The 27,239-nt window shown below is 43.5% G+C and overlaps 1 protein-coding gene across 2 annotated transcripts; it reads right to left on the reverse strand.

Moving 5' to 3' along the window:
- Nucleotides 1-26,771, reverse strand: pax2b (paired box 2b). 2 transcript variants are annotated; one of them, XM_068305232.1, is made up of 10 exons: nucleotides 26,281-26,771; nucleotides 24,956-25,121; nucleotides 24,380-24,577; nucleotides 21,086-21,165; nucleotides 20,880-20,999; nucleotides 13,246-13,421; nucleotides 10,408-10,522; nucleotides 3,314-3,415; nucleotides 1,241-1,327; nucleotides 1-162 (listed from the first exon to the last, which is right to left on the reverse strand). In XM_068305232.1, the coding sequence occupies exons 1-10, from the start codon at nucleotides 26,321-26,323 to the stop codon at nucleotides 41-43; spliced, it is 1,209 nt and encodes a 402-aa protein (XP_068161333.1). In that variant the 5' UTR covers nucleotides 26,324-26,771; the 3' UTR covers nucleotides 1-40. The 2 variants fall into 2 exon arrangements, with proteins under 2 accessions (XP_068161333.1, XP_068161334.1); XM_068305233.1 differs by having other exon boundaries at nucleotides 1-181.
- Between the last annotated feature and the right edge of the window lie 468 nt (nucleotides 26,772-27,239).

Here is a 27,239-nt window from a genome sequence, read left to right on the forward strand (position 1 = left end):
TTTTAAGCGCCGCTGCTCAGCGTCCGGTGGGCCATGACGCTCACACCGGGGCAATATGGAGGCTAAGGCCATGGTCCTGCAGGTTGATTTGGTTTCCATGGTAACTAGTGACGGTCATAGGCAGTGGCAGCAGTGGGAGGGGCGGAGCCTCTCGATGCGGCACTATAATAATAAGGGGAACCTGGAAGTTAACAGAAGAACGAACCATTTGAAACAAATACCAAATTTACTGTTTGTTTATGTGTTGTTTGTTTATGTTTACAGTGAAGTGACCGCTGCCTAAGTCCCGCCCCTTTTTGGTACCTGTGCTTGTATCTCACCAATCAGACAACATGTAAAGATTGCGTGCTAAATAGCGTCCAATAAATGATTGAAAATTTTCTAAGAGTAAAATTTGACAATTCCTTTTCAAGGACAAAAAAATGTCTAATGGTAATTTAATAACTTGTTAATTAATAATAGTAAAGCTAAATTGCTACTGTTTGATAAACATTTAGCCAGTTAGCATGATATGCTAGTGATTGCACACTTCAGTTCAGTTTATCTGATTCAAATAAAATAAAATATTTAAAAAAAATTTTTATTTGTCTCCGAGTTGATTAATAAATTGGAGAAATGGTCACTTACTACTAAATAACAGACTAGTTAGCAAAACATGCCAACTCTAAAACAGACTAAAAATTCATGATTGATGTCGAGTGCTAATGATAATTAGGTCTAATGCTGAATTTCCATAAATATATATTGTATTTACAGTGCGCCCTTGTGCATTCGCGCAACAACGCTCGCGACTTCACCTCATCGTGGATTTTTGGTCGGCAGTCACGTGACACCGTACGGAGCATTCTATTGGCTGACGGCGTCCGGAAGTGCGCTACGTTCCTTAAGTCTCAGACTTACGTGAGATACCAAAGTGCTTTAAACAGTCGATAAAAGTGTGGGAAAAGGTAATACAGATAGAGGGTGGTTTAATATCAGTATGGGGAGGGTTCAAAAACGTTTAAATTACCGTAAATAATTAGATAAGTAGTTTGTCGTTATATGGCGGGATTCGTTAATCCCGCCATATAACGACAAGGTTCCTGGAACGCATTAACCGCAAAGAACGAGGGCACACTGTATATTCTATTGCTATAAAAAATAGTTGGAATGCAATGCTTTGGCAGTTGTTGAGGCTACAGTTTGGGTGGAGGGTTTAGCTAACGGTCAGTCAGTGGTCGTGTTGCCGGCGGCGACTCACTTAGTAACGCTGGGTTGCTGAATCGCCAGGCTTCGTTGTAGGTGGTGTACTGCGGATGACTGTAGGGATTCCCCGAAAACTCACTCCCTGCAAAACAAAAACCAGCAAATCAATTAGCATTTGAATGCGTCGAACCATTACCCCCCCACCACCACCACCACCACCACCTCACATGCACTCATTCCTCTTCATTCAAAACAGGATGCAATTTGAGGGCAAAATGATCGTTGTCGTTTTGAGACCAGTCGAGCAAGTAATTTATTTCTTTTTCATTTCACTTAAGTTATGCAACACTGAACAATACAGGATGTGACACCGAAGGCGGCCCCCCCCCCCCCCCGTCCCAGTTATGGATACCCTCCCATTCTTCTTCCTCTGGTATATTCCAAACCGGTCTAATAAATACAGGGCGGTAATAAACAGCTCCATGCATACATTTCTGATCTGCGTAATAAATCCTGCAACCTTTCCTGGAGGTTTTTTTTTTTTTAAACATCTCCAATCTGAAACCTCTCCTATCTGAGCTCTGGTGGAGGCAGAATTTCATAGCTGGGGAAGTAACTTGGAGCACGTCAGTGAGCACTGCTGTTGGTTCAACACGTTTCTTCCTTTTTTACGAGACAATAAAGGCCAGATTTTATATGAAGCTGGTGAGAAATGGCTTTGCTTTAACAGTGTTTTGCGCCTGTCACTAAATTTAGTGGTTGTGTATAGGACGAATGGGTTGTAACACAAAACCACAAGCCATGGGATTAAGCCCCCCCCCCATCTTTGTGCCACATAAGAACAAATGGAAAGTAAAAGAATGTTTGACATGACGTTTTTCCCCACCGAGATGATTTAACAGTTTTATTAAAGTCATACTGAGGAGCGCTGCCACATCCAGCTGTGCTTTATTGGTGGCTCCTAAACGGCTTTCCAAAAAATATGTCGAGAAATGGAATGTGGCTATTTTAAAAATGGAATTTGAAAGAAAGAAGAAGGAAAAGATCTGCACCGTATAGAGGTGCGGATGCATGTGGCTGGGGCGAGGAATTAGAAAGGAAGGAAATTTAGTCAAGTTTCTTGCGATTTTAAAGGGTTAATTCATGCAAATTGCAATGAATTAAAGCTTTTTTCATCACAAAATTAATTAAATTTGCTTTCTTTTTACCAGTATGTCGATAAAATAAGACATGCGTACCTTAAAATATGTATTTCCATGCATTTTGAATGTTTACTTGTTATTTATCTTATAGATATTTCCTCCTTCTTTTACATCACTTTTTATTTTACACTCATCTGCACTGTGATTGGTTTACATTTGTGCTCAGAGGTTTCACATTTTTAAACCATATAAGTTAAAAAAAAACCCAAAAGAAAATAAATAAATACCCTGAGATGGAAATCCACTTAAAATCCAAACAGTGAAATACGCTTCCCTCCACCAGATTAGCTGCTAACTAGCGGGTGAAATAAATAGGACGGCTGACGCGACCCCCCTCAGCTGAGGTGATAAACGCCTGGTGGCGGCCGTTCATAAAGGAGGGAAGAGGAGCAGGGCCTGGGCCCGTGATGTGTCATGTGATCGGTAAATGATGTGCTGACGCGGGACACACGCCGCTGCTTTCCTGGTTTCATCACACCGGAGCAAAAAACAACAACAACAACAACAACAACAAAAACAAACGGTCGTGTTGTCTGATGCTGGACTTGTAAAAGAATCTGACCTCCTTTGAATATTTACTACGCTCTTGTACCTTTTGACCTTCGGCTGTTTTCTGTGAACCTGAACTGCAGGTTAAGTGGAAAAAAGGGGGTGTGGGGGTGTGAATATGGTCTGGAGCATGAATGGACAGATAATGAACAAATAAGAGGAGAGCGACTGTCCTCTCCTGTCTCTGATCGCTTATTCGGCCTGTCTGGTCCAATCATATTAGAGAACTGATATAAGGAAGTGGGCGCCTCTTCCCCTTTGAGCTGCTATTTATCACCTCTCTGCATAAATTGGCGCCTAACCCCCCCACCCCCCCCCTTGCATCCACAGCTTCCTGCTGATGACATCACAAAGCAGTGATGTCATCTGTCACTCACCAGGAACCATTCCAGCGAGCGTGGAGGTGGGGTAGCTGCCCTGGCCCGTCGGGGGAACGTGGGGGGGGTACCCTGGTAAGGTCGTGTTGGCCATATCTCGTCCTGGAGGGGCAAAATCAAACACAACATCAGTGATTTCTAGCTAAATGTGTCACCTGGAGACATGCTGAAGCAGGTTAGCGTGAACATCACTAATCCAGCAGGTGGAGGCGGAGCTTATTTGACCTGCTATATATTGTGATTATTAGTTATTCGTCTGTTTTAGGTGTTTTAGCATCAGTCATCATCATTTCTGCTTTCCCAGGGTTCCACTCTGCATCCTGACTCATCACCTCATCAGTCGGAACGACAACACGCTTCGTAGCGGCTCAACCTGCCCGGGTCAAAACTAAAACAATATGGCAGCTGCTGCTTTGAGGGGCCTGAATAAATACGTGTCCTCATTACACAGTTCAGACGCGTCTGAAAATAGAACCCTCTCTCTTTTTTTTTTTTTTTTCCTTCCTCTGTGGCTGTAAAGTCCGAGTTCGCCGGCCCCGTCTGGCTGCAGATATTCAGCTCCATAATTGAAAGTGACGTCCGGGTCGTCACCGCTAGCCGCCGGGACGTTTGGACAACAGCACGTAACCCCAATCTGCACAGGGGCCGGGGTGGCAGAGGCCCCTGTTATATTGTCAGCTATGAGGGAAAAGCATCTCCAACTGGAGCTTTAATGAGGAACCGGTGGATGTGATGATCATAACACAACTGTTGTCGGCGTGAGGAAAACAGAGAAACCGTCAGAGACCCTAAAGGGAAAAGTTTTACGTCGATAATCAACAGTAAATTGATTTTAGGCTGGTAAAAGTGACAAAAGGTGTCGTTCCTGCTTTATTTTAGTTTTGTAATCCGTTTATTCATTTAACTGGATTCTCAGTTTGTATTTACTGCTGTAGCATTTAAAAAAAAAAAGTTATTACATCCTTTGCTTTGTCTTTAAAAAGATATTTTAAGTGAAGAGAGAACTTTTATCTGGTTAAATTACGAAAAATGCATGAAAATGAAAATGTTTTTATGCACCCGGTAGATAAAAAAGTTTGTAGATTACAACATACTGGAAGATGTCAAAAGTTTCGAGACACATTCCCATTCATTTGCATGGGAAGTTGTCTCTAAACTTTTGACATCTATTATACAAACAAATGTGCTCTAGTCTGAGAATACAATTGTACTGCAACAGTCAAGCTTCCGCGTAGTGATACAGATAGAAAATAGTTCCATAATGAAACACGTGCAGACACGCCCCCCAGACCCTTTAGGAAAACGATCCAACAACAACTTCCACCATTGGGAATTTCATTCCCAATCCCATCCATGCCATAAATAAACCAGTTTTCCATTTGAATCTGACTCTAAAGCAGCAGCAGCTCTGCGTTCCTTGCAGCTCTGAAGCCTGCGTGGTGCAGCCTGGGGAGACCAGTCTCCGGCGCAGCAGAGTAAAAGAGCTTTAGAGTGAGGTCATGCTGGACCTTTCATTTACAATAAGAATTAGTTAGCCACAAGCCAGTGCACATAAGCCAAGGGGAGTCGTGGGAGTGCTGTAGGCGGGGGGTCCAGCAGGGCGCGGCGGCGTGTAGGTCTGGTAACTATTGTCTGACTGTCTCTGCAAACACCAAGCCAATCTTTTCCTCTTTATTACTGCAGCAGCGGCACACGTTTGATAAAAGTAAACACTCCTATCTCTTCATTACCTCCTTTCAGAAAGATGACATCCATAAAGAGAGCAGAATCCCTGCCTTTAAGGCCGCTTTAGTTTATTTAAACTGCGTGCGGATGTGCAAATAACGCTTATGCTTTTAATTTTCCAAATCAAATACTGATCCTGAGTCAGATTGGCTGTGAGAGACGAAGCAAAAGACGTGATTCATCAGTTTTAACTTAACCTTAAACATAAAAAAGAAAAGGTTTAGGATGCAGAATGAATTAATCCGATCTGGAGGATAGAGAGATTTTTTATTCTGATTTCAAGGATAAAGTCAATGATTATTGGACAACAATGACATCACCATGAAATCTAGAACACGATACAAGACGCATTTTCGTTAATTCTAAAACTTTGCACAAAACCTGGAGGAATGAGGTTAGAAATCCAAAAAGAGACGAGTATCAAAGATATTTTGATATATAAAAAACAAAAAATGGTGTTTGTGTGAGAAATCATCCATTGAGGCCTGTTTCATGTATTCCTGGAAACTCTGGCAGCTCCGTCTGCAGCTTTAAACCCGTTGGTTTTTTTTAAAAAGCCTCTTTCACAGAGAACTCTCTACAGTAATGATAGCCTCATTAGCTGCTTCCTAGCTTTTGTTGCTTTTTACAACAGAGATGTGTGTCCAGATTCTCATTAAAGGATCGTCTTTATGTTGCCCATGCTTGCCTCAGATTGACCGCCAGCGAATCAAGCTATTTATTCTCCTCTGCCCTCCTTTTTTTTTTTTTCTTTTCTTTTCTTTTCCTCCCCTGTGAAAATCAATTCAAAGATTTTTCGGTTTGCTGCCACGAACGCCTGTTGATTTCCGTCTTAATTTGGGAGGTAAAGGTCGCAGCCGAGCCGGGAGGACGTCGATCGCTGCTGCTAAGGTGCTTTAAAGTATCGGCTTTTGTTGGGGAGTGGTGGAATTTGAGTAAAAGCTGGGAGAGATCATCATTTTTTATTTTTTTATGTTTTTTGAACATCCACATGTTTCTAACTATATTTCCAATATGACAAGAAAGGTTGGCGCTCTGGTTTTTTTTTTTTTTTGCATTAGCGTCGCCTCAGTGTCTTAAAACGCAAACAGTGCAGCGGGGGTGACCTTCCCTTTATTTGGCAGTGAAACAAAGTCGTTTGCGAATCGCTCTTTTTGCTTGCAAGAGTATTAAATTTAGCATGACAGGGACACCTTCATGTTTGCTACAACAACAACAACGGAAAAAACTTTTGACCTCCATTTTCTAGGCTATATGCAGAATGGGGGCAATTTATCACAAGCCAAAAAATTTCAGCGCCCTAATTAATTACAACTAAGTAAAGAATGTTTGGAGAGCCAAATTGCTTTAATTCCCCAAACGCCGGCTGAAAGTCATTCATTATCAAATGTGTGCTCAAAGGTTAGTTTGCTTTTGTGAAGATGAAATAAGCATTAATTTCGGAGCGCGTAGGCCTGCGGGGGCCACTCATCACTGACGGCAGGTTCGCCATCTGATCTTTGCTCGCTGCTCATCGGAGAACGGAGGGTCGCGACCCCTCGTCTGTAGTTCGCCCTGCCGGCGCTCGCCCGGCAAAGTTACGGGAACAGTTCAGTCGGAATGAAAGTCCTGTTATCATCAACTCACGCAGGCTGGAGCTCTAAAGGAAGATGGGGACTTAGCCTCCAAGCTAAAAGCGTTAGACCCCATGTTTCAAACAACAGAAGCTCTGCAGAAGTTGCGGCAATGAATGCATGTTATGATCAAGTTACAAACATTACAGTTACACAGAAAAAGAGATGTTTGTTTCTCTGTTATAACACAAATCTTTTTTAATTTGTCAGGTTATTGAACCCACAGAACTCCATCAATCAAGGATCAAACTATCAATGAATAAAGAAAAATAACATCAAACACAAGTTAAGACAATAACTTTTTTGACGAAGTTAAAATGGGCTGATTTACTGCATTGTGGGTAATGTAGTTTTGATCAAAGCACACTTTTGACCTATTTATTTTTCAACACTCTGACATTTTATGCCCTCGCGGGCCGCATAAAATGATGTGGAGGGCCACATTTGGCCCCCGGGACATTGAGTTTGACACATGTGGATAAAAGGGGTGCAAACAGCATTTTTCTAAAGGTAATCCCCATCTGCTTCAATTATTAGGAGGATAACGCATCGCTGTTTTGTTGTGAAGCTACAAAATTCTAAGGAGAAACTTCACTGGAGTGAAGTTGAGTCTTCCTGGGCGGACGGTCGTGTTGTGTGGGCTGAGCATCGACGGGAGCGTATGGAGGCAGCTGCTGGAGGAGTCATTGACACAGGGGCTTTAAGCCTTTAGAGGCCTCCATTAACAGGCTCAGCAGGGAATATGTTTAAAGAGCCTTCAGTATGCAGGCGCTGAGTGGAGAAGTGTAAAACTCCCACTGAGAGCTCGAGGGAATCCACTCAACGATCGAAAAGAAGCCCCAGAGCGCCCTCGCAAAAAACAGGTGGGCTCCGAATAATTTCAGGAAATACAGAAACTCTGTATAGAAATAGTGGACAATCGTCCGTATCAAGGCTATCTCTCCATTTATTTCTCCAAAAACACACACACAAAAAAAAAATTTAAAAAAGTTGAGGGCTCGTCCTCCTGCTATTCATCTGCCCACACTGTTTGAATTTTAAGCAGTTTGAATGAACCAGAATAAGAAGCACTTGAGATGAAATTCATCTCTCGGAGGGAATTCATCAAAGAAATTACTTCCCATACCAACAATAGAAATTACCTCACAATATGCAATTGTCCTATCCACATATTCATGGAACCCTTTGGTGTTTTTATGGGGTAAGAGGGACTATTTAGCAGGTAATACAGCATTAATGTGGAGGAGAGGGAAAGAGAAAAAAGGACATTTTAATGGAAGTGGCTTCTTGCCTCTGAATTTTGATGATGTGCACAATGCCCTTAAATCCCTTTCTTATTGGAGGCTGCTTTGCAGGTACTTGTGGGTCTTAATAGGATAAGCAGAGGACACAAAAGATTTCTATCTCTCAAGTCTTTTCACTCCATCCTGATCTCTGCCAAACGAACACTTCATGAATCATTCATCTTTAATAGATTATGCAAATTCCGTAGCCATAAAATCAACAAGATCAATAACTGCAGGCGTTTTAATTGGTGTTCGAAAACATTTTAAGGATAAACGTAATCTCCAGTTCTTTCCCCCCGTAAAGACACAATTAATTTGAAATTGGATCGCGGCCTAAGCACTGCAGATAATTTACTGCTCTTTCCTCTGGTAGGCTTATCGCTGGCAACTAAAGTGTGATGCTCCGCCATCGGGGGGGGGGGCCAACGACGCACCTGAACATCATCCACGCCGGCAGGAGTCCCAGCAGAGGGGCCGCGAGCCAAATAGTAATTAAACCTGGAGTCAGGGTGTCGATGCTAACATCAGATTTACCTCTGTGCACGTTCTATCTCTGATACAAGGAAAGGGCATGAACACACACACACACACGCACACACACACACACACACACACACAAACACTGCTATGCATTGTTGCAGTACTCAAGTCCAAACACAAGGGGCAGCGGTGTTTAAACTGTCGGGAAGCAACAGAAGAAGAGTTCAATCGATCGATCAATCGATTTTTCGATCGATTTTTCGGTCTTGGTGAGTTCAGCTGCTAAACTTCAGCTCAATCCTTCCCCGTATATCTATGTTATCGAAACCATGCGAAGCTACAATTCTTGTGCATCCTTGCACTCATTCCATTTTTATTACTGGAGCCAAACTGGAGTGAGAGGATAAAAACAAACAAACAAATACATAAACAAACAAGCAAACAAACAGAAAGTTTTGCGCCCAAAAAACTCGCGTTTTGCACGATAAAATCGACGTTAGCCACTGCTAGTATTTATATCGGTTGTGCCGATTCAGTTATTTAATTACAAACAGGAAACTGCTTCTCATTCATAACCAACAATGAAGTATTTCCATGTAAAAAACAAAAAAAAAACAAAATCAGATTCCCATTCAGTATCAGTTTGGTTTGGTTTTTCTCCTAGTAATCATGAATGAAACCGTTTTCAGTTGTGATGATAAGATAAATCAATGCAATGCAAACTATGTGAGGGGACGGGCGTGAAGCTCAGGTTGTCCACAAACATCTGTCCACTCCCAAAATGTCAGCCTGACTTTTCACCCGAGGAGGTTTTTTCCCGTCTGATTCCAATGTCTCCTTCTTTTCTGGATGGAGAAAACTGGGGTGAATTTATGCATCCTTTCTCTTCCACCCTCTTCCTCTTTTTGCACCTGTGCCGCCGTAAGGAGACCCTACCCCCCCCCCCCACCACCACCACCACAACCACCATTCCTCAGCGGAGGCCATCTAAGATATCCCAGGTGCAAACAAAGCCGCCTGCAGAGCCGGACCTTCTTTCTTTCGGAGGCCATGGGGGCACAAAGCACAAACACACACCTTTCTTCTCAGGAGGCCTGCCTTACAGGGAAAACCTACCTCCCACATGTTAATGAGAAAAGAGCCTTTCTATTTTCTTTTTTTTTTCTTCTCATAAGCCCGGCCTGGCTATCATCTGAGAAGGAGGGCTGCTGCAATTTTCCATCACCCTTTTCCTCCCCCACGTTGCCTTTGATGGCAGCTGCATAATTATATGAATTTTAATAAAAGCTCTGTATATTAATCTCAGGCCCCCACCGACAGTAAACTTTCAGTAAACCTAACCTTCTTCTTGGTAATAACAACGGCAACAACGGAACAATATTTCAATTAGCCAGGCAGCCATTAACTGTGACAGGGAGAAGAGAGGGAGGGAGGGAGGGAAAAAAGAAAAGGGGAAAGGAGGAGGAGGAGGAGGTGGGGAGGGGAGGAAAAAAAATGATCACGGCGTCAGGCGGCAGAAAATGCCAGAGAGTATTTACCGAGGAACATCAGTCGTGTTTTGGAGACGCGCAAACTGTCTCCGGGGCGAACAAATCACGGGAGCAAAACGCGGCCGAGGCGCCGTCAGTCCTGCACGGTGGCCTCGCTCTGATACACCGTCAGGGTTCTGATGTGCTGACACCCCCAAAAGGTCCTTGTCCGCCACCCCCACCACCCCCAAAAGCCGACATCCCTCTTATCAACCTGCTCGCTCAGCAAAAACAAAAAATAAAATAAAATAAACCAGCTGCTCTTCACATCATCGATCCACCTTTTTTTTTTTTTCCAACTCGGGAGTGAAATGGGATTAAAAAAGTCTTCACACTTCACTTTTTTTTTTTTTTTGGTTTTGCTTTTATTTGCACACTTTTTTTTTAAACTTTCCTTTCCTTGCTTGTTTTACATTCAAACCCCACCCTCAAACTGAAGGAAAGGCGGCACTGGATCTTACCTACGGGGTAGCTTTGCGACACGCTGGGGCCCAAGTCTGGGTTGGTGCTGGAGGATAAACTGGGTTTGACTTCGTCCAGACCGGAATTCAGGGCAGGGAGCGAGTACTCATTAGCCTGGGAAAAGGACAGTTGAATCATTACACAAGCAAACAATACCAAGATGGAAATCCTCCCTTCTCCTCCTCCATTAAGCTGCACACAGGCCCCCGCGCCGTATAAATTTGTGTGAGAGTATTGTGTGTGCGCCGTCCGGAGCTGCAGGGTGGCAGTTCAAGCATATCATGAATGTATTTTGGTATTGTCTGAGAGGAAGTGGGATTTTGAGATGGGTGAAAAGCCGAGGCGTCAGCTGGCCCTTTGTGCTCCGCTGCCGACCCTACCCCTGATCAGCCAAGGGAGAAAGCAGGTCTGCTTTGTTACCGGCTCGCCATGTGGCACCTTCCTCAGTCTGCACACTAAAATAAGCACCTTTAAATTTCATTGCTACTTATTTTTTGAAAAGAAGAGCTTGTACAACCTGGTTTTAAAGTCAAGTGTTGTGTTCAAGGACTTGTTCATCCTCTAAAGGAAATTGTGTATTTTTAAGCGCCGCTAGTGTTGCGACTGAGGCCTCCTAAGACACAAAACTCCACTCACACGCTTTTATTTTCTTATTTGTTTTTAAATCTTTTCCAATGATGACTCAAACTCCATTTAAAGTTTCTGAAAAGATGCTTCGGAATTTAAAATATGCACAATAAGATGCATCTGTTAGATTTCTGAAACTTTCTTTTTAAGCAGCGACTGCAAAAAAATAGTTTTGGTTTTTTTTTGTTCTTTGTGCATTCAGTCGTTAAAGAACCTGTTCACCCGTATCACACCAGAGATGCCTTTCAACGCACGCTTTTATTTTTAGTTTGTTTATTACAGAGAAAAAGAGTTTGATGCTTGTTTTAAAATTCTGTTTTCAAGAGATTTGAAAACATTTTTATCTATTTTTCTTTATAAAAGTGTCAATTTTTAATTAATTGCAAAATTAGGATGTAAATCAGACTACATCCGATCTTGATTCTTGCGTGAAATAATATGTTGTTGAAGATCATTTTTAGTTTCATGAGCCCAAACTTTAAAAATTCATTCCTGGAACTTTAAACAGTTATTTTTCTGTGAATTTTGGGAAGATTAGATTCTGGATTCATTTAAGGAATGAAACCAAACTTCTCAAAAGTTTTTGCTGAACACTCACGCTCCTAAACCAGGAGACGTCTGATTCAAAAATATGGGAATAAATCACACTTTTAATGCCAAATTTAGTTATTTTTTCAAAATTCAATGTTGCTGAAAGGTCTGTCTAGAAATCTGTTTGGTTAAACTTTGATTTCTCGACCTCGATCTTTATTGGGAACCCATTAAAACCATTCCCAGTCTATGCAGAAGAAGTGGGATGTTGCTTCTAGGAAGACTTTTAAACATAAAAAAATATCCAAAATGTTTAAATCCCTGCAGCAAAATTCCAATTTTTTGTAATTTGGGTGAACTGACCCTTTACTTCCATCTCCTCGCTCATGGCAGATGTCAGCAGCTTTTATAAATGAGAAGAGACTTCCGGAGCCTGAATGATGACAACGTTTGTCCATAGCCCAGTGAGGGTGTGTGTGTGTGTGTGTGGGGGGGGGGGCGCCGAGGTCCCACAGGAGGACGCCCGTGACCCCGCTCTTGTCCGCCACTATCACCGATAAACTCTAATTGTCTGCTACAACTGTTCGCCGGCACAATGTCGGATGTTTTCCTCTATCCTCAGAGGCTTCAGACGCCAAACAGACGTTTTATCATGCAGATGGAGGGGCAGGAATGGGGGTGGGGTGGGGTGGGGGGGGGTTCTGAAAAGATGCGTCTGAAAGGGATGACCAAATGGCTCGCAGAAGTGTGGGAGGGGTGCATCCATTGAGTTTTGCATCTCCAGAATGGGTTTTTAATGCCCAGACACTGGCTAATAGGGCCACATTTTCCAGAAGAGGCTCCCATGCTCTGATTAATATCACATTAAATTAAAGCTGATTTTTCTAGACCGCTCCTTTACTTGTCCCCCCCTTTTTTTTTTTTTTGACCCTGTGCCTTTTTAATACTCTCCCTGATGCTCTTTGTGATTGCAAGTCATTTCCAATTCGTTTTGGTATTGATCTTCCAGTAGAAATCAGTTTTGTAATTAGCTGCAAATTAGGCCCTCTTCTGGAGGTGAGGCCTGTCCCACTGATTTATCACCTGCGTAATTCGCCCCGATTGGAAAGAAATTAAAATGAACTCAATTAGTCGACTTGCTTTTTGCTTTATGGGTCCGACTTGTAGTTTTTTTGGTGGGAGAAATTAATAGTCGCTTGTTGTTTAATAGTTTAATGAAAGTAAATAAAGGTTATCCATTGTAATAAACCTGGAGGTTTTAATAAGAGGTGCTTTAGCGGCTGTCGTTTTGGTTTTTTTTGGGGGTTTTTTGGCGTGTTTGAACGGGTGGGGGGGTGTTTGTTCTATAAGAATGCCTCTTAATTTTTTAAAATGAGGATGGATGGCGGCTGTGGTTGTGACATCAGGGTTTTGTGAATGCATTTCAAAGAAAGAAGCAAGAAAGAGGCGAATAAAACACACAAAAATAGGAAGAAAAATCCAGCTTGAGGATTAATTTTACATCACCTGACTCTTATTCCAGCTTACAGGGGACACCAGGAGTGTGTTTGTCATCACAAAAATCACTTCTGCATGCGTCATCCTTGTGTTATTACTCATACTCGCCCATAATTAGCTGGAGTGTGTATGTGTGTGTGTGTGTGTGTGTATGGATTGGAGTGCTGCGTTGCTTTACTAACCTGTTCCGGTTTGATGTGCTCCGTTGTGGGGAAGACGTCGGGGTACGAGGGGCGTTCAAAGACCCGGTCCAGCGCTTCCAGCTGCTGCTGGGTGAAGGCATCGGCCCTAAGGTGTTTCCGTAAACTCTCCACACTACCCTGAGAATCACTGTTTGGGCCAGAACCATCTGAACCATCTATAAGAAGAGAGAGCGACAATCGAGAGCCTGGGAAGCTTGGCCTTCACTTCAAGCTGTGCACTTTATATTCTCCTCATGCGTCCCCCCCACCCCACCCCACCCCTTCCACTGTGGGGGATCTGAGGAGGACAGGAAGGGATGGAGTGCAGGTTTTTCCACTCCTTAATGGCTGTAGTGAGCCACCGGCTACATCATAGAGGCTTTTCCCTGCAACCCCCCCCCCACCACCACCACCACCACAGCAGTAGCACCATCATGATCTCAGAGCCCTCTGGTAATTGATGGATTACCATCACTTGCAAATATACACATGTTGTGATGAGAATGTAAGCAGGAGCGAGAGCATCACGGCGTCTTTTCATCCCCCAGCCGGGAGATTTCTTCTCCTTTCCCCCCCCTCCCTCCCTGACAGGAATCAAGAGGTGTTTTGTTTTTTTATAGCTTAAAAAAAAAAAGAAGGGAAAAAAAAGCACAATTTCTCCCTTTTTCACATTTGCACTGGAGAAACCAAAATATCCAACATCCAGGAATTTCCTGTTGAAAAGCACTGGTCCACGGTAACGGCTGTCCTCAAAGGGTCGGATGTAACTAATAAATGTAACTAAATGTAACTCAATGTAATGTAAAATAAATGTAAAATAAATATAACTTCTCCTTGATGTTAAATAACTGAATTAATTACTTATTCCAACTGCAAGCATTACAGTAACACAGAAATAATATGTTTGTTTGTTTATCTGTTGTAAACATAAATTCTTTTAGTTTGTAATCAATAATAATCGATCAAGGATCAAACTATCCAACTGAATAAAGAAAAATAACATCAAACACAAGTTGGGAAAATAGCTTGGTTCAAAATGCTTTTGTCAAAGTTAAAATGGGCTGAATTACTGCATTGTGGGAAATGTAGTTTTTGGTCAAAGCACACTTTTGACCTCCTTATTTTTAGACAATCTGACCCTTTTATGTTCTTGCGGGCCACAAAAAAATGATGTGGAGGGCCACATTTGGCCCCCCGGGCCTTGAGTTTGACACATGTGCTGTAAAGCCTTTACAGACCATCCTACTTTACCCCCATCCCCACCCCCCATTCCTACTCCTCCAGGCTGCAGAGCCTCCAGGTCTCCTCCCTGGATCCCAGAAAGCTTCAGCTCCCTCGCAAATCTGTCATTCTAAATTTGTGACAGATTATGTTCTCCCCTCGCTGGGAGAGAGGTGATATATGATATGCAAGGCTCGTATTGATTGCCTGATCTGGTGGCAGGGGGGAGCTGAAATGAACTTGAAATGAACATCATGCCTCAACTCATTGTGCCTATAATACTCTACTTAATCCCACATTTTTTCCTGCCATGGAATTCAATTGATCAATCATGTCTGCGTGATAGTACCATTTGGGAGGGTTATTGCCACTCTATTCTGCAGCTTGACCTTTTTTCACAGGCTGAGACCAGAGGATGAACCCGACTCCCCCATGAAGAGCCGAAAGAGCTATAAACGTGTGTGTGTGTGTGTGTGTGTGTGTGTGTGTGTGTGTGTGTGTGTGTGTGTGTGTGACCAGAAATTGTGCTGATAGCTGTGAAATGTCAAGTTTGCTAACAACGTGCCGTTACAGTTTGTTCTCTGGTCAAAATGAGCGACGCACCAGTGTGATTATAAAAACACACACTAAAGGAACAGTTCACCCAAAAATGAGGATTCATCACAAACGGCCCCAAAACCTCAGAGCTTGGATTTCATTCATTTTTGTTTTTTGTGTTTTTTTTGCATGAAGGTGGAGGATTTTTAAAAAAAAATGTTTTAATTGAGCTTGTGCACCCTCCTCAGATGGGATGCATGCTAAGGCTTTTAGCTCAGCAGCTACAGCGACATTAAAATCTTGCAAAATAATTTGGGATCTTTTGGAGATTCAGAGGCATCGGAGAATGCACCTGTTTTTTCGTCGATATGGGGTATAAATACAAGCGTTTGCAGTTTTTGTGCAAAAACTACAGTCTAAATACAACACATGCAAAGCTGCAGCAAGCTTGGCTTAGAATAGAGACTGGAAACAAAGGGGGAAATAGCTAGCCTGGCTTTATCTCTCCAAAAAATCTTCCTGAAGTTGAATTATTTCTTTTAATTTTGAATGCAAACAGCTTGGGGTAAACAGTTAGTCCTCCTCTAACCAGGATATCCTGCTCCATTGCGGTGAATATTCATCATCAGTCTGGATGAAGGGCGTCACCTTCTCTCGCCGCCGCTCGTCACTTCATCAAACTCAATTGTTCTCTTTGCTACCAAAGCAAATTGAGTCATTAATTACTTTCCATCAGCCAGCCTGAGCCGCAGCGCCTGATCAATACCCACCCACCATACCTGTCATTCAGCACTGAAGAATACACTTCCCACACACAAGACAAACCATCCCGGGTCAGCACAGCCCCCCCCCCCCCCCCCCCATGCAGACTGACAGCCCCATCTGCCCTCCCAGAGACTCATCCCCATCAGCTTATTGGTGATCCCACAAAATCTACAAATTTTAAAGGAGCAGTTCATCCAGAAATATAAATTCAGTATTGTCTAGTTCTCGAATGAAAAAGTAAAATAGGGGGAAATTTCATTTTTTCTGGAGTAAAATAATTTTAATCATCCGTCCAAAACACCTGAAGAAGGTGGAGACTTGTCTTCTTTTTTCTTCTTACTTTTTAAAACAAGATAAAAAGACTCTTAATAAACATCTCCAGAAATCTTTTTTGTGAGATCTCAAATTGATTTACACCCTTTTTCAAAACCATCGAAACTAAAACTGTTAGCACACGTGTGGTCTAAGAAACTACAGGTATTCACTACATGTGTAAGTAAGCATGTTTAATTTTAGAATCTCTCTCATTTGAGCTGCAGGAAATCTTTTTTTGTTGCTTCTGGAGGATTTGTAACTCTTTCCAATCCATGTTCCTCATTAAGCGCGACAACGCCGCGCTTTGTGATCAAATTTCATTCATATTTTTTTTATTCTAAGTGACTTATTTCACTTTTTCTTCGCCATGAGGGGAGCAGTAATGACTGAATTCAAATGTTTGGGTGAACTGTTCCTTTAAGCAGCGTTAATAAAGCACACACACTTTTTTTTGGTTGAAACATTTAGCACTCATTAGCTTAGCTGCACATGGAGCAGATTTAGAGATGCTGCATATAAAAACTAATGCTTTCCCGTTGCATTACACCCCCACCCCCTCCATGGCCGTTTATTGATCATCTGAGGACAGGAGTGTATTCATCTTGACATGGGTGTGTGTTAACACTCCGGTAACGAGGGAGCCCCCCCATCAGATCAGATCACCAGCTCCTCGCTGCAGACTCCTTTCTGCGGGTTTGACACCCACAGGTCGCGACCCCCAGCAGGGAGTGTGTGTGTGTGTTTGTGTGTGGGGGGGGGGTGTCGTCCAACGCAACTGGGTGACCGGGGGCGGGTCAGAGCGACAGAACCGCCAAACATGAAACAGTCATCGTGAATGAAGAGCAGTCTGGGTGTGAGCAGCAGCTTTTCTCTGTCCTCCAATAGGGAAGGAGGAGGATTTCAAAATAAAAGCATTCACAGAATGGACTCCAGGAGGTGAGCCGGCACCTCGAGGTCACCAAAGCCCCCGCCCTCGCCCTCCCTTAAGATGAATCAGCTTATCACCCCCCCGCCCCTCCAACTGCCCCCTGTTTAACTAACATGTCAACACACATACCCTCACACACACACAGTCACGGATTTCACAATAACGCTCCTCTATAAATTCCTGCCTCATTCAATTCTCCGTTAATGGAATCAAATTAAAACAAATTGGATGAACTCATCTGTATTTTGTTTTTCTAATTGAACGATTCGACTGGTGGAAAAACATCAAACGAAACATTGGCCACGCTCGTTCCGCTTCGCCGGCAAACCGAAAAGGTGATCGACGATGAAGAGGATTCCACAATAAATCGATCGATTTTTTTTTTAAAAAAAGAAGAAGAAGAAAAAAACAAACAGTGAAAAGAAATGCGAGATTTTCTGCTTTTTAAAAAAAATTTATTTAATTATACATTGATTAAGAATAAATTAGGTGATGTCACATTGGCTTAAATGGTATTTTATGACATTTTACAGGCCAAAAAAATAAAGAAAATAATCAAGATATTGCCTGATTGTGTTAAAAACATTGCTTTTGAAGGCTGTGTTAATTTGCAGATGACATTCTGCTGTTTGCTCCTGTATTGATTCACCCCCCCCCCCGCCACCAACCTACCCTCCCATCCAAAACAGATGCTGATACACAGAGCGGGAGGGAGGGAGGGGGGGTGATGGCGTCCTGCTCCATCACTCATCAACCCTCCGCTCGGTCGTCATGACGCTCAGAGAGGAGAAATAATTAATTCAACAGCTACTGAAGCACAGAATCACATCCATTCTGACTGCCACTGGCGATTGTTGTTGGCTTTTCAAATTTATGATGATCGTCTTATCATGAAATTTCTCTCTTGGTATTTCTCTCATAAATCAAGAAAGAAAGCGTCGACACCCCAAACCAGAAAGCCATCAGAAAAAAAAAAGAGAAAAAGGCTGAAATTAAGAATCAACCGTGGGTCTGATTGTGCAATTTATGGTGGTTCCTACTTTGAAAAGGCCGGACACACTTCACCCCCCCACGGCGGACCCCCCCCCCACACACACACACACACAGAGCCGTCGACTCAGGTCGATTCAGACATTCGCTCGTCGCACAAAGGTGAACAAAAAAAAAAAACCCTCGCCAAAGCAGATTTGTGCGTTAATATGAGACTCTTTATGAAACATTTGTGTTTAGCAGCTCCTCCTTTGTCTTTCTGTGTGTGTGTGTGTGTGTGTGTGTGTGTGTGTGTGTGTGGGGTGTGGGGGGGGTCGGGTGGGGTGTGGGGGGGTGTCGACTTCTCGGACGTTAATCTGAGAGGTAATAGCTTTCCTCTGCAGAATTGCAAATTCTAATATATGTCACTTTTGTAAAACGGACATCCCTGACGCACACCCCCCCCACACACACACACCCAACAGCCCCCCCCCCCACTCTGTCTGAGCACAACAATGGCTGCCAAGTGTAACACGCTACTTTTAATTTGCAGTAACACGTGACGATAGCAGATTAATGGCTCTTATGACACCTGTGTCCCTGAAGCTCCTCTTGCCGGGGACCCAGTGTACATAACGTGTGTCACACTACATTATCTCTACATCCCTCCTGTAATGGGGGGGTTATGGTGCTGGTGGGAGGGGGGGGTGGGTCCTTTTTTAAGGGCATTGCTGACTTGGAAACTGTCTGGCCGCTTGGCAGGACGCCACGCCGCCGCCAAAAACAAATACTCCGGCCGACACGGCCAATCCATTTCACCGCTGCGCCCCCCCCCCCCCCCTACTCGACCCCCTCCCTTGTTTTTTTTTTTTCACATTTCACACAACTCTTGATCATGACCGCTTGTGTCATAATCGTCACGAGGCTCCGCGAGCCAAACAGACCTCAGGGAAGGATTCAAACCAGGAAGCACTAAAGAATTCCACTTCCTGTGGGAAAAAAAAAAATCTCCTCGCCGCCGTCTCCACGCAAACGCTAACGATGCTACGCTAACGCTTAGCGATGATAAAGAAAAGGTTGTTGCGATGTTTGGTTTGTTTTGTGTCCGACGTAACTCAGAAAAGTCATCGACGGATTTTATTGAAAGCGTTTTGGTAGGAGGGGTCAAAGGTCAAGGACGAGCTGATTGGGATTTAAGAGGGCAGTTTTTAGTCACCGTGACGATATTGAAGAAGCATGGAATGAATGAATCGAGCGTGATTGGTTGATTCGTTTGGGATTTGTTGAATTCAAATCAGATTTGTCATTTTTGGAGAAGAATTTCAAATTTAACTATTTGCAGCCCTTTTTAAAAGTAATCCTGTTTCTTCTGTACAAACGCTTCCCAGTATTTCCTTGTTTTGAAGGCTGTGTTGTTGTTGTTGTTGTTGTTTTGTGGGGGGGGGGGGGGGGGAGCTAACAGGACATTAGCATCTCCAGGCTAACATCCTTTATAATAAACTCCTTTTACAAACCGTGGGTCCGGGTGAGACGCTGCTCCACCTGGGGTTCACGTTTAGCATCCCTGACCCGCTGGTTCCGGGTAGACCCCAGCTGGAGTACATAAGAACCGCGCTCTACCCTGACACACACACACCGACACACACACACACACACAGCTTTCTTCTCTTTCATCGTAATGCTGGCCGAGCACCTAAATCACAGAAATGGCAGCGCATCAGGGGAATCATTTGAGACTGAATAGCCGTAGAAACATGGTGCTGTCACCTGGAAGACCTCCACAAAACAGACCAGCTCCCCCTCACCCCCACACACACACACACACACACACACACACACACACACACACACACACACACACCCACACACACACCTTATTCCTCTCCATGCCCTTTAATACCTCTTTGCCCTTCAGTAGCAATCTGCATAGAAATGTGTGCATTCTATCATTCAGTGACTAGACATTACACCCCGGCTAATATGAGAGGTCCTCCACCGGCGGAAAATGAACCCCTGAAAACACCAGACGTTTGCATTATGGCCGCGCGATTGCATCTCTTACAGGGAAAGGCTTGATTATGTCATTTGCCATGTCCACGTCATGCTGGTTTTTATATCTTTGCCAGGAAATCTACCTCTGACAGGTCATTAGTCACCCCACACACACACACCCCCCCCACCTCACCCTCCACCCCCCCCACTTCACTGCTCGCACATAAAACATCAATTCCACTCAATATCCCTCAAACGCCAGAACAAAGAAGACGCTGTGTAAACCGCCGCCGTGCTCTGATTAGCTCTCATTCTGGAGCACTGCGGAAATAAGGCTCCCATTCCCCCCCCCACCCCAACCCACCCTATTTGAGATAACTGCCCCCCCGCCCCCCTCTTCTTGTTTTTTTTTTGTTTTTTTTCCCAGCAGCCACCTCATACATGTTGGTAACACGCACGTGTTTAACCGCTTACGGGGGAAGCCGATCGCCAATAATCTATACCCGCCTCTGCTTCAACTGAGGTAGAGGAGCCACTTTTGTTAAAGGGGGGGGGGGAAGGAAGAGCTATAGGAGCTCTTTCTTGACTGACCCGGGTGGTTGGCTACATCATCTTGACATGTAATTATCTAAAGCCCTTTAATCACTTCCATAAAGATTAATTGCAGGAGACAACAGCGGAGGTCGTGTCTTCAAATCAAAAAGCCTCGCTGGCAGATTGACACGGCGGCGACGCCGAGTTCACACTCAGGTGTTTTATAAGGGTCATCCGCTGGAACCGCAGCAGCTTCTAATGCTGTAATTGCAACTTCAGCAAAGTGGGTTTTATAGCTGAATCCTATTGAACCCCCCCCCCTCACACACACACACACAGACACACACACTCTTTTCTTCCTTTCTTTTCTTACCTTCATCTCTTTTCCTCTTCTCGCCGTTGGATCTTGGAATACCCAGAATCCCGTTGATGGAGTAGGATCCCGCCGGGTCGTTGGAGGCGCTGGTGACGGGCGGGGAGGCCGTGCTGGGTACTGAGGATGAGAAACCATAAGCATCCGCTTCACGTGACACCCCCCCCCCCCCTCATTTCGTGGAAGTGGCGTAACCATGACGTTACCTATAGTGTGGCCCGGCGTCGACAGGGACGTCCCGTCTGGAGACGGGTGGAACGGCTGCTGGACTTTCGTTCGGATGATCCTGTGGGGGGGGGGGGGGGGAGCAGGAAGAAAAGGAGGAGTCAGCTGGTGCGTGATGAAGATATCAGATCTTCATCATACATGTGACCCCCCCTCCCTGCCCCCAAAACTGGCGTTTCTGGGGGTGAGGTGTGCAGAAAAACCTTTTTTGGCCTTGCAAACAAAGCATGAAATCACATCCATTCACCTCAATGATCGGCTTCACTGACTCTACCTGGCCCACACTAATCAGGTGTGTGTGTGTGTGTGTGTGGGAGGGGGGGGGGCTACGCGTCCTGGATCAAACATCTCTGTAGGACCAGCCACCCCCCCACTCCCCCCATATGTGCCAATGCGGATGAGGTCGTATTGATCGGGGCTTGGGGAGGAAAAAGTTGGGGATTAGTCACACGGGCAAACAGATGCAAATAGAAAGCTATAAATTATATGTGACAGGAAAGCAATAGTTCCTTATTGCCTTGCACAAGCTTACGCCAGCATTAGATTCCTTTAATCTGAATGGCACTTGGGGAGAAAGGGAGCTGTCACAGTAATTCGTAAACTTTAAAACTATCCATCACGCCGGCCACCAGAAGCTGGAACTCCGTATGGATCCTCCATCCGCTTTTTTTATTCCATGTTTGCAGTTTGGAGAATAAACGCTTCGTTCTTTTTTTTAACTTTTTTTATTTTTTTTTGCAGGAATGCATCGATATGATTTGGATCAGAAAGAAAATCCAACACTGTCACGAATAGAAAAAATAAAAAATATTTTTTAAAAAACCCTCCCCTTGGAGGCACCCCCCCCCCCCCCCCACACACACACACAACAAGCCTTTCCACAGAGCGCGTATTGACGTTTTAATTTTTTTCACTTCTCCCCCATAACAGTTATTCGACCCCTTGACTCACGAGCGCTACATAAATCCAAAAGACTTTATTTGGTATCCATGTTCTTGATATTGAATAAGCAATTTGAGAGAATGAATTAATGACCTGGCTGCTGCTGAAAATCCCCCCCTGAAGAAATATTAAAATTACTTTCCTTCAGAATCAATAAAAAACCAGGACCTTTTTTTTTTTTTTTTTTCTGTCGTGGGTTTTTTTTTTTATGTCCACCAGCGGGACGGACGGGTGGGACTTGTTGGTGGTACGTTTAATAATGCATGCAGGAAGGAAGGGATAGGAGGGGGGGGAAAGGTGTTTAAAAAGAGCATTCTCTTTTGTCAACAGTCCTGAGGTCAGACAGATCCCACCCCCACCCCCCCCACCCCCAACCTACCCCCTGACTGGCCCCAGTAGGATCACCCAACTGGAAAAGGCTGAGCTCTAACTGGTTTCAACTTGGAGACAAGCAGCTGATGCTCTCCAGCTGGGATGGAGCTCTAAGGATGTTCTCATTGATTCGAGGAGCCCCAACGTCAGATTGGAATATCAACCCCTGGGTCAGTCATCATAAACGTGCGTCGCTTCATTTATGTGTCGTTCTTTTTGTGTGTGTGTGTGTGAGAGAGAGAGAGAGAGCAAAGCATCACATTGAGAAAAAAAAATGCTTTAAAAAAGGAAAAATCTTCAGAATGAAGCCATAATAGAAATGCAAAGCAGCTCTCATGCTGGATCCGGCTGATAGAATTACACTTCTTTTGTATTCACAATTTAATTTCCCACATAAACAAAGACAAGTAAAGGCTCCTAAATAGAAAGCTTTAATTGGAATTTTAAAAAAAAACTTTACAGGGGCCCTTTTAATGATATTAATGTAGGTTTTGAATTTATCACATACATGTGTCTGAGCCTCCTTAAATGGGGCTTTTTAAGCAGCCACGAAGCATGAAATGAATTTTCTCCAGCCTTTTTTCTCTATTTAAAAGACGTCTTGTGTGGAGCTGTCCATGCTCTGCCATCAGCTCATTAAAATGTAATGCTGATGCTGGCTCTATGGAACAGTGCCTCTTAACCAAAGTTCATCACCAGGGATCTCTACTAGGGCGGGGGGCGTCCTGGGTCCTCCTGTAGCTGCTTTTCTAATAGTGCTGTTTATGAATTTCTTTCAATTTCTACATGTGTATTAAAGCAAATGTCAAAATCAGACGTGTCTGAGTTTGGTTGTTGGCACAAAAAAAACACAACGACTTCATTAAAATCCTTAAAATGGAACCAGTTTCTTTCAGAATGTACAAAAAAGCAAATGTGTTGTCATTTTTAATCTTTAAAATGTTTGTTCTTGGAGTGTAAAATCCATTTTCAGTGCACCGGGATTCAACTTTCCACTTTACTACTGTCAATATTAGCTTCCCATTCATTTGTGATGTCACAAACCATGCTTTAATCCCACCTCTATGAAGAAGTTTGGAGAAAATTCACAGTTTTGCACCCAATAAATGTAAAACTAAGTGTAAAAAACAGATTCAGGAAAAGCCCCAAAATGCAACTGTAGGTGGAAGAGCTTTAAGGGCTTTAAGAAAAATGAGCATTTGAAGCATAAATAATAAAATTGAATGAAGTAGTTTCTAAAAATGTAAACCACACAATCAAGGAAAAAATATAATAATAATGCTTCGTTTTTATGAAACGCCTTGTTATGTTAATATAAATGACAGCACTCTGATAAATCTAGAGGGGTTTTTTAAAGATATAAATATTATCATATTATTATTCAAATATTCCAGAAATATCATGAAAGACTTGCATCATGTTTAAAAAGTGCTAAAATTCCAAGTCACGTCATGTTAGACAAATAAATTATAATGATACTAAAAACCTGTTTTTTTTAATAATGTTTCGAGCTTACTTTTTAAATTCCTTATTTTTATTCCAGCACCTTATGCACACATTCTAAATGTAAAGCGTTGCCTTCACGTCAGTGTTCTTCCTCTGCAGCTCCAGCACGTCAGACGCACTGGAGAAAATTGGCCTGCTTTATAGCGCCACGGGATCTGGTCACCGAATATTGATCGGTTTTCATCTCGACAGATTCACTCAGTCCTGGATGTACTGCTGATTGTTGAGGGAGTTCGGTCTGAAGGATTGAATTGCACCTCAGAGACCGCAGGCAGCCTCGGCGCGAAGTTGCTCAAACAATATTCTGTTTGCGTGGCGCGTTGCGCGCAGACGCGCGGTGATAAATGCGTTCCAATTTGCGCCCTGCAGGCCTTCTTCATTAACGCGCGTTGGACTCTTTGCTTTTACCCAAATCACAACTACAAATGAAGAAGAAGAAGGTTCTCCTTCCTTACCTGTTAATGGAGGACACGCTGGGAACCGTGTCGTTGTCGCAGATGCCCTCTGCCAGAAGCCTGTCTCTGATTTCCCACGCAAACATGGTTGGATTCTGTCTCTTGTAATCTGCGATTTTATCCACGACCTTCGGCGTGGCCACCTTGGGTTTAGAGCCGCCGATCACACCCGGTTTTATGCTGCCTGTCTCATAATATCTGCAAAAATCAAATAACCTGATTAAAAATAGGAATTATGTCCACATTCCTGTTGCGTTAGAGGTCCAGCTTCTGCACAACGCGTCCACTAATCAACTTTCCCGCAGAACAAATCTTTTTTTTTTGTATTCTATTGATATAATTTGTGATTTCTAATACACATAATATCTCAAACGAATAGACGATTTCTTATAAAGCAATAAAATGCGGTTAAATATGCGTTTTATGGGTTAATACTTTCAAAAATAAAGCAGAAACCACATTTGAACTCCACTAATCACCAATAATTCTATTAATAAATCGATGAAATTATAATTGAAGCTGCAGGTTAAGCTCTCTCCTCCATCACCTCCATCCACGCAGACACGTTCCACCCACCTGCCCAGGATCTTGCTGACGCAGCCGTGGCTGACCCGTAGCTGTCTGGAGATGTCGCAGGGTCGGACTCCTTGGTGGGCCAGTTCCACGATCCGCTGCCTCACAACGTCCGGGAGGGGTCTGCCGTTCACAAACACCCCGCCGAGCTGGTTCACACCTCCGTGCCCTACGTGGGATACAACAGCCGCACAGACACCACCGTAACATTACATAAAGTCGTAACGAGCAGGGAGACGCTGGATCCACAAAATTCATTTGTAGATTTAAAAAAACAACACGTTTTAATCAGATTTTTTTCAAAATTTAATTCATGGAAAAAGCTGTTTTCTGCCACCAAGAAGGCGCCGTTTGTTTAAAACGTTTCATAAATGATGAGGACGAGCAAATACTAATTTATTAGATTATTATACATAAATATTGTATAAAATATTAAAAGTTTTGGTGACATTTAGAGAAAATAAACAGCAAAATAATCATGAAACAGAAAAATACACAGACGTTTTTAAACGTTTTATATTTAAATGGATAAAAAAAATTTAATTCTTTGTTTTAAATTTTCTATCTTTTTTCCACACTTTCTTGTCGACTTCATAATTTTTTCATTAAAACAAAACTAAATATTCCCAATTTTAATATTTTAAATTATTGTTTTTCAAAATAAAATACAACGTATGATTTCTGAATTCCTAATTATTCGACATTTTTTTTCAAGATTTCCATTCTTTCACACCACAATCCTCATGCAATCACATTAAATGTAATAAATAAATGTGAAATAGATTAAATAAAATATTTCTTTGAGTATAAAGTATATTTGGTGAGCAGGACTCCTGATGACTCCCCACAGGATAATTTTAAATAATTGAAGGAGCTTTGATTACTCATATTACATATTGTGTAGCCCACGAAGAACTCATCAATTATTCACAAACACACACTGCAAATTAAAACCTCGCTAAAGCCCTTTTTGAATAAGGTGAAAACACACGTGTAACTAACGTGTCCTGACTTATTGGGCCCGGGGAGTGCGCGGGAAGCTTGGGGGGTATGGGGTGGGGGTGGGGGTGTGATTCCACCTGCCTTTGTTTACTATGACAAGTTAAATTTGTGCACATGTGCGCAGAATCATTGCTGTCAGTTATTTAATTCAGATTAAAAACCGGTTTAAATTTTACGCGCGGTCAGATTATTCCTCCATCTACGCTGTTGTTTTATCAACCCGGGACTGTTTATGCGCCAGCCGTCCTCTCCGCCACAGAAACGATCCGTTCTTCTTTATTTGTACCTGCATGCAGTGTCGGGGAGGCTGGGGTTGTGCTACTTACGGTGCATCGCTGTGAAGGGGTCTGCTTTGCAGTGAATATCCATTGGATAGCAAAGGAAAGACAGATAATCAACCGAAGTCGCCGTTTCGCCTTCCTATCTAGGATGAAGCTGTGAAGAAAAAAAGGTGATTCTACACGATGAAGGGACCTGCTTTTGCCCCTCCACCCCCACTGCTTCAACAGCCGATCTGAGGGGCAACTTCTTCGCCAAAAAGTTCCCTTCTTCAGCAGTCCGGTCCGGGCGCGGAGGTCTGGCAGGTGCGCGGCATGACCGGAGGATTTCGGGACCTGCGTTTCGGTATTTGTCAAAAGCCTGGTGAGCCCCCCCCCAGAGGTAAATTCTCACAGCGTTGGTCGGAGGAAGTGAAACGCCGAGGTCCAGCGCGATGGGCCCGGTATCTCCTCAAATCCTGGTGGCCTTGATTCACGCGTCAAAACGGCGCAGAAAGACGCGCACACGCACACGGCGGGTTCGTCTTGATGCGTTCGGCTGGATCTTTAGGCTGGGAATGAAGCCTCTCTCTGTGTCTGTGGTTCTAAAAGCTGCAACCCTCCCCTCCTCACCCTCCCCACCACCCACCCCCCACCCCTCCTCCTCCCCCCTCTGCAGACCCCCCTTTTTGCTTATATGGATGACTTGTCAGACAAAGGCAATAGATGCCAACACTTTGTGATTCGCCAACGCAAAAACACGGAGGTCCAAATGAGGAGGTCTCTGGGTCTGACACACCGGCAGGAAGGGGGAGGGAGATAAATAAGAGCGCATTTCGAGTTGCAAATATCAGTTTATGAGACGTTATAACAGCTGTGAATTACACACCCGCTTATTGGAAGTTTTGGATGAATGAAATATAGATTATTTTTAAAATTGCGTTTTATTTACGACACAATTTCTCCCTTTTATTACGCGCGCAGTCTGTTCCTGGGGATATTCCTCGCATCCCGGTGTTCACATGTCT

Source organism: Antennarius striatus, chromosome 21 (genome assembly GCF_040054535.1).
Source record: "Antennarius striatus isolate MH-2024 chromosome 21, ASM4005453v1, whole genome shotgun sequence".
NCBI classification, from domain to species: domain Eukaryota; kingdom Metazoa; phylum Chordata; class Actinopteri; order Lophiiformes; family Antennariidae; genus Antennarius; species Antennarius striatus.

Bases quoted from the DNA above. Each gene is read 5' to 3' on its own strand.
- pax2b (XM_068305232.1), bottom strand. From the start codon at position 26,323: ATGGATATTCACTGCAAAGCAGACCCCTTCACAGCGATGCACC. The intron at 24,578-24,955 runs GTGGGTGGAACG...TGATTTTTGCAG, and splicing joins GTCAGCAAGATCCTGGGCAG to ATATTATGAGACAGGCAGCA. The intron at 21,166-24,379 runs GTAAGGAAGGAG...CCCCCCCCACAG, and splicing joins AGCGTGTCCTCCATTAACAG to GATCATCCGAACGAAAGTCC.